This window comes from Phaethon aethereus (assembly GCF_964289735.1).
Source record: "Phaethon aethereus genome assembly, chromosome: 10".
NCBI classification, from domain to species: domain Eukaryota; kingdom Metazoa; phylum Chordata; class Aves; order Phaethontiformes; family Phaethontidae; genus Phaethon; species Phaethon aethereus.
In genome coordinates, this window is record NC_138586.1 from 3165726 (window position 1) to 3181334 (window position 15609).

The 15609-nt window shown below is 38.2% G+C and overlaps 1 protein-coding gene across 1 annotated transcript in view; it reads right to left on the reverse strand.

The window, feature by feature from the left end:
• ATRX (ATRX chromatin remodeler) overlaps positions 1-15609 on the reverse strand; it is a gene marked incomplete at its 5' end in the record, with an annotated part of 79599 nt that overhangs the window by 11399 nt on the left and 52591 nt on the right. Inside the window, 9 exons of the mRNA XM_082004168.1 lie at positions 1826-2020; positions 3413-3590; positions 4691-4799; positions 6778-6881; positions 7181-7334; positions 9741-9913; positions 10085-10173; positions 10465-10595; positions 13655-13772. Of these exons, the coding sequence (XP_081860294.1) occupies positions 1826-2020; positions 3413-3590; positions 4691-4799; positions 6778-6881; positions 7181-7334; positions 9741-9913; positions 10085-10173; positions 10465-10595; positions 13655-13772 (1251 nt within the window). The remainder of the gene's footprint in view (positions 1-1825; positions 2021-3412; positions 3591-4690; positions 4800-6777; positions 6882-7180; positions 7335-9740; positions 9914-10084; positions 10174-10464; positions 10596-13654; positions 13773-15609) is intronic.

Sequence of the window (15609 nt, forward strand, 5' to 3'; positions counted from 1 at the left end):
ATTTTTATTTTCTGGTGATGCATTAGCTGTGAGTTTGCGGAAGCATCAGTGTATATGGCACAAAATAACTAAGAATGTAAAAAAGATAACACACGTACTGTTAATTACAACCTAAAGGAAGATGTTTTAGAAGGTAAAAAAAAAAAGGGATTTGCCAAAATAAAAATGTACAACATAGTAAAAAGGTAGAATAAAATTTTCAGTTGTCTACAATTTACTGCTTACAGTGAGAAACTTCGTAATAAAAGGAGCTTAGATACAGTCATTAAAAGTTTGGTTTCAAAGGTTTTAAAATGCATGTGTAACAGTGACTAACACTTAGAGGGCTAACACTTCCCAAATCCTCCCGGCAGCTGCACCGACACTGTAGGTGGTCTAACAGACCGTTTCAGAGAATGGCTTAACCATTAAGAATGCCAGTGTGATGCCTGAACCGCAATTTATTATATTATAGTGGTCGACAAATAGTCTAGAATGGAAAACATGCCATTTTTCCTTGGAAATTAATAGCTTTACAAACTGGAAAACCTCCCTCCCCACACCCAGACACTGTGTAACGACCTAAACACAGTAGGAACTCAGAAATCTACCCAGTAAACTAACTACGGGCCACACATTTACGTGTTACTGTTTACTAGCTATTCACCTGGTAAGAAGCAAAGATAACTGCACAACAGCTTAACGATGAATTAAGTCTTTAACAGACCACATGCATAAATAATATAAATTAGACAAAGTACAAAACCTTAGCCAAATCTTAAATACAAAACAACCTGGGGAAAAAAGGAATTAAAATAACTGAACCAGTTATTCTTTCCCCTGAAGCTTACTCCTGCCTGACTGCAAAAGTTACAGTTTTTATTTTTAAATTCAGTTAAATTTTTCAGGTCCCACAGTATCACACAGGATAGCGAACCACTGCTATGTAGAGCAGTGACAATGGGCCACTATGACACACGCCACATCCGTTACAAATCGAGTTAGGCAGACCTCACTGAAAACAAACCCTTGGGATCCTAAAAGTTCATTTAGCATGAAGTGGGAAAAAGGTCTGACATCGCCACTTCCCGTTATCTCAGAGTACGGAATACCAGCATTCTCACCAAGCTGCGTAAACGATTCTCTACAAAAACATCACTGGTCTCTGCTAGTACTGGCAACATTAAAAATATATTTCAAAATCTTAGCTTGTCCAATTTTCCTCACTTAAACAGTAAATAAGTGCAACTTTTTCCCTGTCTCTACCGTATCTCTCTTAATGGTCCCTACAAGAAGAGTTAAACCAGGAACTAAAAATCAAAAAGGCTTGGCAAAGGAGGGCATGGATTAATTTGGTTCTTACAAAGTCTTACCTATGTAGATAAAAACCAGATCTTGAAGTGCAGTAACACCTCACAGGTTTTTTACCACAATTTGAGGTCACGCTAAGTATCGCCAGCACCCGCTTAGATGTTAATTTGAATCTTGGCTTCTGCAGCTTCCTGCAGTAAAACTTTTATTCACTCAAATTGTATGAAAAAGTATTTTTGTTTGTTCCTATTTAAAATTTTTGTCTTTTAACTGCAGATTTTTTTCTTATACTGTCAGTTACATTGAAGGGAAACTCGTTATCTAGCTTAGTATACTGTCTGTTATATTTATTATGTATTTCATTGTGTTACACCAGTAATTTTATTGTGTTATTCTCCTCCATTCGAATTGAAAAATATTGCTCTGAAGTGGAAACGCAGCACTGGTCTCGTTCCAATATCAAATACTCTATGTCCTTAAACAGGTGTAAGGTTTTTTTACGGCACGTAATTCCTAGTGCTGTGCATCAACTTACTTTTGGCAACATCGGTGTATCTCTCTTCTTTTTCTTTTCTGAATTCGGATCATCCAGCAAATCTGGCTCAAAAGTGTACAGCTCTGTAAGTTCATTCATAGTAAAATGACGTTCAACTTGCTGTTGGTCGACAACTCGGAAAGACAGCGACTGCTTTGTTACCTGACGATCATAGATCTTATCTTCCATCGTTCCCTAAAAAACGAAGACGCTCACTTTCATACAAATACTGGACCTTCTTGTCACACAGGGGAAAAAAAAAAAAGATTTCTATAAAAGAGCTAGAATAACATCGTAAAAGTGCTCTATCTTCCTCATTTCTTTGACCCGGTATCTACAAAGCTACCCGAAAACACTGTTTGCTGAGGAAAAAACAGAAAAAACCCCTCCTGGAAGCGAAGTAAACGCGAAGTAGTATGGATTGTGTACGTGACAGATGTCATCTAGCTAGTGACTGGAGTAAGAAATGTATTTTTTCAGTAGTGTTTTGAAGAGGTCTGGTTTTGCTTCAATTCCCCAAAGTAGGATATGACAAAAAATGGCGATTTCCACAGCATGTACCTTATTTTGCTGCTTTGAGCAGCCTGTAAAAAGGAAAACAGATACCATGTCACTGGGGTGGGGAGGAGAGGGGAAAGGAAGCAGTCAAGTCTAATTCATCACAGCTGTGTATGAAAAAAAATTAGGTCCTTGATGAAAAAGAGGAAAATTACTTTTTTTTTTTAAAAAAAGATGGCTATGAAAAGTATGAGAACAGCACAGCCTGTTCTGAACATCGTAATTTAAAAAGGATATCAACAGTTCAAAAGTGCACACAGAAAACTACAAAAATAGACTAAAGCCTGAAGAAAAAACCTGATGTCTGACAGTAACACATTACAAAAAGTAATCTATTTAAGTTGGCAAGTAAACAGTGACTTGATCAAGAGTTAACTGCTGTTCCTGGGAAAAGGTCTTCGGTCTACACTATAACACCTGAAGACCTAGACGATGAAGCAAGATAGTCCCTATCAGAAATAGTGGTGGTATACTTGAAAAAAAAAGTACATCAGCGACCATCAGAATCAGTACACATCTTTAATATCTGCAGGGTGTGATAAAAGTTTTCAAATGACTGGATGCTTTTTTATAAAAAATGCTTTAGGTCCCTGTTTTCATTCCAGTTGGACCATCGGGGCCCACTGACCAGGGGTCTGTAGAAGACAGCTACGCTGAGCAAGCCCATTGCCTAAGGACAACCATCCTCTACCCAGTCTATTCAATTAAGAATTTTTAGTGGTGTGCAAATTAAAAAAGTTGAGAACACTAGTCTGAGTCTGGATGTGTGAATCACTGCTAGAATTCCAGAATCTGTGTTACACAAAGCGTCAGATGAGGTGGGCTTAACAGGAACTAATTTCAGCTGTTACTTGTTTTACCAACCTTTCCTTCAAGAGCTTTTCCAGTGGCCGAATACTGCTATCAGAGTGGGGCTGGAAGATGACTGCATCAGCGGGGACCACTACAGACTTCAACGTCCACATAGTTACAGTTTACAAATCTGATTGCAGGACCAGAATATCACAAAAATATCAGACGCAAACCTACCTGCGCCAAAAACCTGTACACAAACACAGGTTTGTTCTGCCCAAAGCGGTAAACCCTGAAAATACTCTGGATGTCATATGATGGGTTCCAAGAAGCATCAAAGATGATTACTCTATTAGCAGCCACAAGATTAATTCCGAGGGAACCTGCTTTAGTGGATATAATAAACAAGCGGCCTCTGGAACAGAGAGAAGTTGCAAAATTTTAATATGTTGGAAAACTATTGTTCCCATGTTGCTGTGTTACTGTGGAGCTGTTCATACACGGAAATAACTCAAAAATGTCATTAAAATACTGTATTAAGCATAAAACAGATGCGGATTTTACAAGGACAACACTTTTAGCAAAACATACACTCCCAAAATACAGATCAGGGCCTTTTGTAGATCAACTGTTAACAAAAACTGGTGCGTAAGAAAGAATTTTTGGGTTTGCGTTTTCAAACTCTAATAGAATTAGTTATATCAAATTAAACCATAATTTTAAACAGGCATATCCCATGCTATTGAAACTGTTTCCTGGCCAGCAAACTTTCAGGATAACTCTGACACCGTCTCTTTGATGTATCTGCGCTTGTTTGAATATCATCTCACTCAGGTTCAACCTAAAACGAGCCCCGACACCTGACAGAATAAATCATTTAAGAGTATTAACACTGAATTAGTTTATTTTGTTCCATTTAACTTTTTTTTTTACATTAGCTGTACGTTATAGATGACTGACACTTAACTACTTTTTTTTTTTTTTTTTTTTTTTTTAAAGAAATCTAGGAAGGCAAAGCTCCTTGACTTCATTAAACTTGTACAAGTTTGTATCCATCTACCTATCCAACTCAGACTTGAAATTCCCAGCTTGCACGAAGAGCGGGTGGCTGGCAGACAGTTCTGGAGATAGCCAAGAGAGCTCTATGCTTCTGACTGGCCAAGTGACCACTGTCTCCTGGCCAGACCCCGCACGGCTCTCATCCTCCTAGGTCCTTAGAGCCTTTAAGTAATTGTAATAAAAAGACTGTCTCTGATCCAAATTGCTTACAATTTAAACAAGAACGAAAACAGCAAGAAAACACTGAACAAGTATTGATCAGTATGAGTGGAAGTAATCTCAGGAAACCAGAAGCCTATTGTTGCGCATTTTTTGTGCAAGTTCTGTACTGACAACATTGTGGTATTTATTTGCCTAGCCTTAAGAGGTCATTAAGCTAATACGAGCAACAAAGAAATGGGGAACAAAAGAAAGAGAAGGGGAAAAATAAAGCATATATATCAGAAGAGATCTCACCTCACATTAGTTTCATCATTAAATTCTTCAGCCCATTTCTTTCTTGACTGAGCTGTAGTTGAACCATCTAAGCGATAGTAATCGATGTTTCTGAACCATTTTCCTTCACCTATAAATATAATAGTCAAATTATTAAAATGCTGATTGCATAAGTAACCAGACTGATAATGCTGGATATACACAACTCTCTAAATAGTAAAAGAACAAATACAAAATGTAAGATACATTTATATATATTAGAAGGTAACTATTCTCTGACATTTTAAAACCATGTGAGAAGACTGTAAGTTATTCAAGATAGAGAACAGATAGATAACAATGATCACCCACAAGTCTGCAACAGCTCCTACAAACGCCAAACCCATTTTGTCTAAAATGATTCAAAAATAGAATAAATGTTGTCAACACAATTTTACCTTACAAAAAGTGTCCAGCATGTATCACTATCCATTTCTTTGTAAGATTTTTTTTATTTTTTTACAAAAAGATCAACTGATATTAAATGAAACACCTCAAAGCAGTTTTATACAGATTGCAAGATATGAATTTATAATCAAATTATGTTCCAAGGTTAAATTGAAGTATTTGAAAAGACCTGACCTTTTTGGGGGCAGTTCCTCTTATTTTTCACTATTTCTAGTTGTATATACACATTTGTAGAGATATGCCTTGGCTTGGAGACAAAGTTCATTTTAAAAAGTAACTTTAGGCATTATAATACTAAATGTACTTTTCTAATTGATCTGTGTGGTTTCATGTTACACAATTAGTGTAAGTCTCTCCCATACCAATAGCATCCGTAAGTAAATGCTTAAAAGGAGATTTCAAAAGTCAAGGTCTAATTATTTTGGAACTGAAATTCAGAAAAAAATCTCTTTGTTTTATTTCCCTGTGAGTTATTGCTACTTCTTGCCAGATGGGGAAAAACCCCCATAATTACAGCTGATGGAAGATTTTCTTCTCTCCCCAATTCACAAGTAACCTTCCATTTGCTTTGGCCATCAAGGCGTAGGTACACAAATGAACGCCACTACGCCACCAATTATAAAGAAAATAGCGTTTTTAGGAGACAGCGCTACTCAGTACAATCAATTATGAGAAAGGGATTGTTGAGTTATTTCAGGAAGATCTCTGTATGGTCACTCTTGCTATGATACATAGTCCAATTGCTTACCAGAAGAACTACCACAAATGAAAAAAACCCCCCACCTTAACACTATCGCAGACTAAAGGCACAAACTCCATAAAATAAAGAGCTTGTAACGTCTGAAGATGACAAATGTTCAGAAGCTAAGGGAGCAACAGCCAGAAACAATAAATCTATGAGAGAGATATACTGGAGATTTTCATCGAACTATGGTGTTGGTCTCACTAAGCCACATTTCTCTCAGGCAACTGTTCAACATGCTTACACTTAGAAATAAGGTATTTGAAAGGAATAGTAGATTCAGCGGAATTTTCAATCCACACGTACTGGGAACTGAAACTTCACATGAAGAGGAACTGCGTCATCGGGGGCTCTGGGAGGATCTCACAGAGTAAACAGAAGAAACATCCTACAGAGGACATCTCTGGCTACTGAGAAATTCCTCGTCACTGGAGCACAACTAGGCTAATAATTAATTCAATACTTCGCTCCCTTATGAAATCCATACAGCAATCTCCTGCAGTACATATAAAGCCTAAATTCACATTTTGCATGTTCTACACACTGTTTTAAAGTAGTCTGATTTTCTTTTGTTATCTCTCTCCCAGTAGGAATGATCGGAATTCACCACGCATCAGCATATAACATCACTTTCGTACAGAACTTAACAAAACGCCTTCTCTCCTTTCAGACGATGAACATTTAATCTGCTTCGGCTATATCAAGCACGGATGATACAGAATGAAATCCAAAGCAAGAGTCCATAATGGGATAGCAGAGACCACCTGCAGAGGAGACCAATAACCCTGCCAACTTCAGGAATAGCACAGAGCATACAATACTTACAACGAGAACAATTATTACAAATCCATTCCCTTCGGATTGAATAGAGACTTGTAAAAAAGTTATTAGCGTTGCAATTGTTCAAGGTGACACTCGCCTTTATAAATAGGAGGCTTCTCTTTGTCAGTTTTCTCCCTGTTGGCCAGCTCCAGAAAATCTTCTATCAAATCCAGAGATATTAGGGACTGGCTAAACACTAGGCTGAAAACAGAAACAGGGAAACACAAAATCCACCTCTGAAGTCATTTTAATTATTGTATTCCTTTATTTTTCTTCCCTCCTCACTCTGATACTACCTTTGAAACAAAGAGCCTTTCTAGACACGGAGAAAGACTCTGGTGGAGTACATGCACGTAGGGGAGAGCTCACTGATAAAAATGAATGTAGCATGCACGTTTGCTTCAGAAAACGGAGCTACAGCATTATGAAGACTGAATGAAGAACACTGTCAGGCTAACATAATTGTAAAGTCATTAAAAATATTCCTAGATCTGACTTACACTTTGTCTCCAAGCTCCTCTGCCATTCGAAGAATTTCAAAGAGAAGCACCATTTTCCCAGAATGTTCCAACACTTCAGCATCTGCATCAGTGACAAAATCTTTGTACCAATCTGGCGCTGGGCTACCAGGGTTGGAAGAGGATGTAGCTTTGCCTATAAAAAAAGTTAAAAAAAAAAAAAAATTAAAAGATAAAGGCATCAAATCATTCAAATGATTTTGAATTTTAAATGCTTTTAAATGTCTGAACTACAGAATTGTTTCCTCATTATTAGGCTTAACTGGTATAAAAAGAGTTAAATAGGCAAAGAAAAAATAGTGTTTGCACTATTAGCAATTACCAGACTAGCAGTTACCAACCGCACAAGTGATCAGTAAGAGTCATAAATCCCCTTTTTGTGTTGCAGGGTATTTGGACAAATAGTTTTACCATCTCCATCTTTTCCCCAAGAGTATTTATCAACAGCTTTGTTTTGAAGAAGTACACATCTTCAAAACCCCATCTGTAAATGTTACAGCCACCGAAAAGAAGCTTTCCATAAGGAAAACTGTTCTGAAATCTCAAACAAACATCTGAAGTGTCGGAAAAGGAAAGAGAGAGTGGTCTTTTGGGTTACCTAGTTCACCCATCGAGATGAACTCTCTGGAAGAAAGTTTCCAAATGTCACAATAGTACAGGTGTTTAAGACAAAACCCATAAACCATCTCCTCTTACTTCTGGTAGGCTCAGATTTAGGATCTTTTTTCCCTAAGCTAATTCAGAAGACAATATTAGCATATAGAAAAAAAAAAAAAGAAAAAACCAAACTCCTCCCCACCTTTTATATTAATTTGCAACAGAGGAAAAAGCCCAAACAAATTCCACCATCATGTTCTGCCTTTTTGCAAAGTTCTTTAAGGAAGTTTACTGTCTGCTTATCTGCTAACACACTATCACACTAACAAAATTTGTAATATACATACATGAGAACAATCCTATTTTTAACATGTTACTATCATAACTTAATTTTTTTAATTTGACTTCACTCCTTAAAAATATAGAAGTACTAGAACGAAATACAAAACTCAGTTTGTCATTGTGAAAATAACTATGCACCTAGCTAAAAAAGTCTGTTGGGATCTGACCCACTCAAAAGCATCAGATGCCGCCGGTGCCGATCTTTAACGATACTCCCATTATGTTTATTCTGACTTCACCCAGGAGTAAGCAGGTATTCAGCACGAGAATCAGAACCAGAAAGGCAGACAAGAGCCATGAATTATCTTGATTTACATCACTTTATATTTATATGATCTTCAATTTAACCTCCTTTGCATTAGAGTGATAAAAATTGATTAATTAGATTTATAAACACTAACCTTTTTCACATAAAAACTTTGATCAACTGACATATTTACTTACATAGTAGGAGAAGTGTTCCACCTCATGAAAAATTCAACACATTTACATTTCGGACTATGCCCTGCCAATCAGTCGTGACACATGCAGTAAATTTCAAGATAGAATCGATCTTGACTGAACTCACGTTTGAGCCTTCCTTCATACGAGCTTTTAAGGAATGTATGGTTCAATACCAGAACAAAGAATGAGCAAGTTAACCAAATAAGAGACTTAGATGTGCTGTGGGACAATCCTATACACACCACCTCTCTTTCTATCATCACCCCTAAACTTGGCAGAAGGGCCTCCAAGAGCTGCAATGAGATAAAAAGTCTGCCCGCAAACCTCGGCCGCTGCAGCATCCAATGTTTGGTTAGAAATTCTGTACCTGCATTAAATTGAACAAGGCTGCATGAGAGAGGTAAACATGTAGGTGATCCAGAGACAGAAACTCATCCTGCCTATAATGCAAGTAATTACTTTAATACGTTTAATCTGTATGTGTACGTATTTTTCACGCAGACACACACTCTTTCCGTTACAGGTTTACAGTACATTTGTCATTGGGATGGGGACCAAAAAAAAAAATTCTCACCTTAACTGTGCCCAAAAAATCACTTATTTAGGGAAAGTGTTAGACCAAGTATAAATGATACAGCCAGAAAACTAGCTCTAAAATACGATACAAGACAAAAGCTAGATTATTAAAGGAAAATCAAAAAATGAAATGCACAGATCTATGTAGTTCAAATAACAATCTTTAAGATCACGTATTCCTGCTGTATTGTATCTTCTTGCTCGATATCCATCTCAAATTCCAGGTGCAACCATGAATGACATGCATATGTCTTAATCTTTCCATCAATCTTTCACCAATATGTTTAGAGGTTAAAAGCAGCATAGTTCCTCTGTTAACTTTGTCTCATTTTGTACTTAGGAGTTTAAAAAATTAACCATGCAGCTTCCCTGCCACAAGAACCCTCAGTTCTAAGTTGGTGCCCCTCCTTTTCCCGGGACGAGTATATTATTAGAAATAGCAGGAGCTGTAAGCATAGCAGCAGTTCACAGAAATAAGGAAGTGGCCCATTTGCAGCAAAGCAGAATTCCTGACAGCCCTCTCAAATCACCTTTTGCGAAATGAAGCTGCCTTGTATCTGACTGACTTGTATACTGTACTCACCTTCATCTGATTTTGTAACAGACGGAGGGTTGTTCACGAGTTCTTCTGCATTTCCTTCTCCACCTCCACGAGATCTTGAATTCCAGACTTTAATGACTTCAACATCATTATCACTGCCGCTTCCGCTTGAGCTACACTCCTTCTTCACTTTTTTCCCCTTGGATTTTTTTTTCCTAGAAAGGTAACATTGTACACCCCATTATTTTTCAAAAATTCTAGTGCTACAGAACATATTCTAACAGATCTATAAAATTAAAAATAAACATTCACTTTTTTATAGAAATCACTTAAGTTCTATTAGGGAAATAAATCCAAGAAACAACAACAAATAAAAGCTCAATTACTTTGCATAATCATCAGAACTTAAGCTCATTGAAGTTTCATCGGAATCTGATGCTATGAACTCATCCAGACTGTCTTCATCAAAATAGCCCTCAAAAGAGAAAAAACAGAAATTTTATTAAGTACGATCATCCAGAAGCTTTTATTAAACCCTTAGCCATCTGCTTATTCTTCATTTAAACAATGGTAAGTTCTACAAAGGGTTGGCCTTAAATGCTTTAAGAATCACAACATACCCAGAAACAAAAATATGACAAAAACAGCAACAAAATCACCCCACAGCAACAAAGATTTCCATTAATTTGACGAAACTTTACCTAGCATTTGGCAAAGCTTATTTGGAAAGTTCTCAATAGAGAGTATTTTGATATATCTAATTTACCTTATTTTCTTTGCTAATATAGTCCAGCTGCAAACACCAAGGGTGAGTCCAGATTCTGCTCAACATCTGGAAATCCTGGAATAGTTTAGCTCCAGCTTTGCCTCTTCCACCTTCATTGCCACTACCTACACCTGACAATAAAGTTCAGGTTTTAGAACGAAACCTTGAAGTAAGTTTGCCACATACTGTTCCTCCTTTGAACAATCCATTAGTGCAGTACTGAGTGTTCTTTCCAGATGCACATCATACTGTAACGTCTCTTGTAAAAGAGGTCAAATTACTGAGTCACAGGCATTTTTTTCCTAGTTAAAGTTGTCAGAATTAGATTTTCCCCTTTTTCTTGATAATGAGAAACATGATTACATTTTTACATAAAAGCGCATTTCTCCCCAGTATAGGAAAGAATCCAAATCCTCTTAAAAGGACAGTCATGTCTATTTAGGTTTTGTAAAAGCAGCCCAAGGTAGAAAACACAAATAAAATTTCCACTTAGGTTTCAATGAATTTGGCTTACTATTTTGAGCTACCTTTATTTAATGACTTGGAATGCTGCAGTATTCTGTAACAATAAAGAATCTAAAAAAAGCCTAGCCTATTTTTTCATTGTCCAAGCACAGATTAGTGCAAAGTACCACAGTGTACAGACAGCTAAACTTCTTTTTTGTAGTCTCAACTTCTCATTAAGCAGCATATTAACTTTAGGTTCTTGAAATGTATTGTTTTCCATATTTATTCTATGCATCATTTAAGGCCTATGTACCTGCAAGAAAACAGTATTTATTGCATCATGATCATCAAACGTCTACGGCAAAACAGGCACAAAGCTTATTCAGTGCATCTGCTCAATACAAAAGACAATCTCAGGATAAATATTTTGACAAGGCAAGTTCTTGTTACGTTTTAATCACACAGCTTCGAGTATCTTCACATTTGTGCTCCCCTATGACTTTGGGAAATGGAATTGTATGGACAACAGAAATTCTTAGATTCAACCTCCCTAAACCTGAGCTAACATCACAGAGAAACTCGCTCTTAACAAGTTTCAAGTTAACAAGTCCTATAGACTTTTTAATTTTCTGTATTACAGAAGTGAAAGAAAACATGTATAATTTTCATTAAATGAAGGAAAAGCTTGGTAAAATTGCATCTAAAATGTGCATTTTAGTTTACGCCTGTTACAGTGCACAGAAAAACATTAATTTTAAAAATCTGAAGACGATAAGAGGCAATTCCCCTTCTGTATTTATCTTCAGTAGCAAGACTCCCTCTTTTATTTAATGAAAATCAGAGAGCACGAGGTCTTCTTTGGAAATACAAAAGTAATGCAAAGAATGAATGTGGGCATCAGCAACCAGCACAGAGATTTGCTCTGAAGACTTGAGCCATGGTTAGCCTCGCCAGCTTTCTCCCTTCCAAAGAGGCCGCTTGTCCTTCCTTCCTCCCGTTTCCCCTCTTCTTTCTCATCTTGTCTCTGGCACGGACTGAGCCGACCCAACTGGCAGGACACTAGCCCAAGATGAAGACAGTTTAAGGGCTGCTAAGTCAAGACACACAATCCCCTTTAACAAATGCAGACTTAGCCAGACTTAAATAACTTTGTTGAGCGCTTAAAGTCTGGGCAGATTAATTAAACTACCTGTTAGGCAGTACATTTTCTTATCGTTAATTCACATACAACCTGTTAATAAATTAATGGCACCAACACTGTAGCAAATTTGAAGGTCACTGTAATAGGCTTTTGGCCAGAGCAAACTTTTCCCTTAACACACTGGACTAGGGGCTACCTCCTCTCCTCTGCTGCCTGCTTCATTAAAAAGGGAAGTACTGAAAGCCATTGTATGTAAAGACTTCCATAAAGAGTAAAAGCAAAACAGCTGTAAACATACAGCGCTAGCTCTTACGCTCATCGACGATCTGTAAAAGATTTCCATTGCCACCTAAAAGCATGGCAGACCAACAAAGCCCGTGCCGAGAGCGTGAAATCACAAACACAGCCGCGCTTTGTACTGGAAATAGGCCAAAGATAACCTACCGTAACTGTTGGGATTAAAAAGTTCCTATGAAGAGCTACAAAGATTTAACCTAAATCATTTAGATGCATGCCTGTAAAGTAAATAGCTGATGCTTATCATTTTGAAGCTACTCGCTTTTGGAAGGCATTTAGCATGATGCAGAATTAAACGGAACACAAACAAGCTGCTTTTCAGAACACATCTAAAGAAGAGCCAACACAGAACAGACTGCAGTACAGCACATTCTTGACTATGGAATTACACCCATGACCATTAAAGTCAATTATTATAAATAATATTTTTTAAAAAGTCAGAATAGCTCCAGAAAGCAAAAGCTGCTGCTGAGGAATCTGGGTGCATGGAGCACGGCAGTACGGAAAACCTCACTTAAGAGTTCCTTGAGATTACCGTTCTGAGTCTATGTGGTACATACGTGTAAATCATTTAGAAGTGCTGGTATTCCAATACCTCGATATACTAAAATAACAAGCTGCAGTGGCTTATCTCTAATAGAAGTGGACAGCACACCAGCCCCCAGTGACATATTTTGTTTCGGTTTTTTTCCTTATACACTTTTTCAATTAAACAAATTTACATTTTTGGGGGAAGACGCCAGTCCCCAACACAGACCAGTCAAGACCCCATTGAAAGCTGATGAAAAGCATGGTCATTGTGAAAACCAGGCTTGTGGGTTTTGAGAACAAAAGAAGAGACAGTTCCACAAAAGAGCCAATATTTGACAAATAACAGCTTCAGCTAGCATAATGACAAAAGGAAACTGCAAGGCTTGGCAGCATGCTTACACCAGTACATCCCAATTTTGCATTCTCTCCCCTCGGTCTTACAGTCAGTATCTTGTTTCTTGGAAGAATAAGACATTAAATCAATTACGTTTTTGTTTAGAAAAGGAAGAAGAGAGAGACAAACCAAAACCTGAAGGTGGACTACTCTGAAGAGATGCAAATATTATTATTCCTCAAAAAAATATTTTTATGTGCAACCACATGTTCTGCTATAATTCAAGTTTCAGAACTAAGGTAAATCTTACAGGAAGCAGAAAAATACATCCATAGAGCCAATAATACATATTAAACCCCCCCCAACCTACCAACTGTGGCAAAAAGCCCCTTATTAAATGACCATCAATCTTGTTACCCGAGGGAATTGTAGGCACATACCTGTCAAATGATCCAAGTAGTATTGGTAGAGTTTGCACTGAATAGGTGTCATTCGAACTTCTAGAACATACTCGTATTTTGGTGGGAGGAACTTTGTTAATGCCGTGTAATCTTTCCTCTGTAATTTTACAAACACTACTTCAGTCACATAAACATGAAAATGACTACTGAGAGCTTAAGAACTTCTGACACCTTAAACGACAAAGCACCATGCATAAACTGCAATGATTCAGATGCTTTCCAACCACAAAGAGAAAAAAATAGCCCACTAAATACAATCTAATTACAGGCACTGTCTGCAGAAGCCCATCTTATCTAGTAAATGCGGTTGTGTAGTCAAAAGTATATGACCTGTTAACCCCACGTCCCAGTTCCAAGTCTTTGCAAAAAGTTGACTGCGACTTCAGTAGCTGCTCTCGTAACTACTTGCCCGGGGTTTTTAAAAATATCTTTTTTTGTGAAAGCATGGGTAAGTCAAGCTAATCTAAATCTCACTCTAAATCAAGCTGATAATCAATGTTTGCATCACAGACGAACTCACTCGTGCTCAGGTTAACCGTTTTCTGTTTTAAGAGTACATAGTTTCTGAATACTTGCTTGGGGCAATCCAAAATTTACTTATTTTCATTTTTTCTCCTCTTACGCTCTACTACTTCTCTCCACCCACCCCTACTCATCCAAACGGCGAACGGTGTATCGATCCCGACCGAGACTGTCACAGGTTTAGGAGTTAAGTGAGCTTCACCAGAGCTAACCTGCCCGCGCTGCGCTGCAGAAGCTCCTCGGCTGCAGGATAACCTCAGCCAGCTCCCTGCAACAGAGGAGCCCGCGGGCAGCTCCCACCCGGTACCGGCGATTACGCCGCCTGCGTGGCCTTGCCGTGATCTAGAGGTGCAGCAAGAAGCTCGCGTGAGAACATCCTTTACGAACAGAGCTGGTTTCTTCTAAGGAAATACACAGTAGCTCGAATGACCCCACGGGACAGCTGCTCTCTACGGACAGGATCCGCTGTGCGCAGCGCGCCGGGAGAGAATCCAGCTGGGCTCCGTCCGATGCTGCACAAACACGGGAGGCCCAGCATCTGAAGGCATGTAAGATTTACTTGCTATTCACGTTCCTCCTTTCGGTTTGTGTTCCCGTGCTGCTGCACAGATGTGTAGAATGATGTACGCTATCCTCTCACTACTCTTTGTATTTCCAAGCTCACAATTTTAAGATAGGAGGTACTCTACCAGCCTTACACACTGTCGTAAACCTTTTTATTTCTTTACGTGGAGAAAGAAATATCTGCTTGTGGGATTATCCCACGGGGACCATTTCACCCAGCTCATGCCCACTTGGACTATCTGATCAACCACCGACAACCGCGCAGCCAGGGAGAGGCCGTTAGCGCCCGCAGAGCGTCACACCTTCGGTCAGGCTGCCGCCGCAGTAACGTCATGCCGACAGCACACGAGGTGCAATTCCACAGCAGGTTAACTGAAGAGCAAGGAAGCCAGCCCACATGCTGGAAATCTAGGCAGTTTTGTTTTGTTTTTTCATCTAAGGTCTTTAAGGTGAAAAGTTTTGCACCCTTTTGGACCCGATTCCCGTTCCTCTTCCCCATTGTTCTGATTCTCACAAATCAGAAAAAACAGCAATTCAGAACCAAGCGACAAACTATGGAGCACCAGCTTTCTGTGCAGTTTTTAAGGCAGTATTTACATGTGTATTCTTTAAATGTGTATATGGCATTAAAAGAGGATATTTCAAAGCAACTGATGTCCTACTCTACCATTTGATTTTTTAGTCTCCTAGCGGCAAAACAGCTGTATTCTTTAATATGCGTATAGTTCCTGCTTAAGATACAAAAATTTCATAGCTTTTATCCAAATGTCAGTGTAAGTTTTTCTAGTCACAATAAATAATGCAGAGGTCTAGTAATTAGTGAAAATATTTAAGTCAAAAGTAATAGC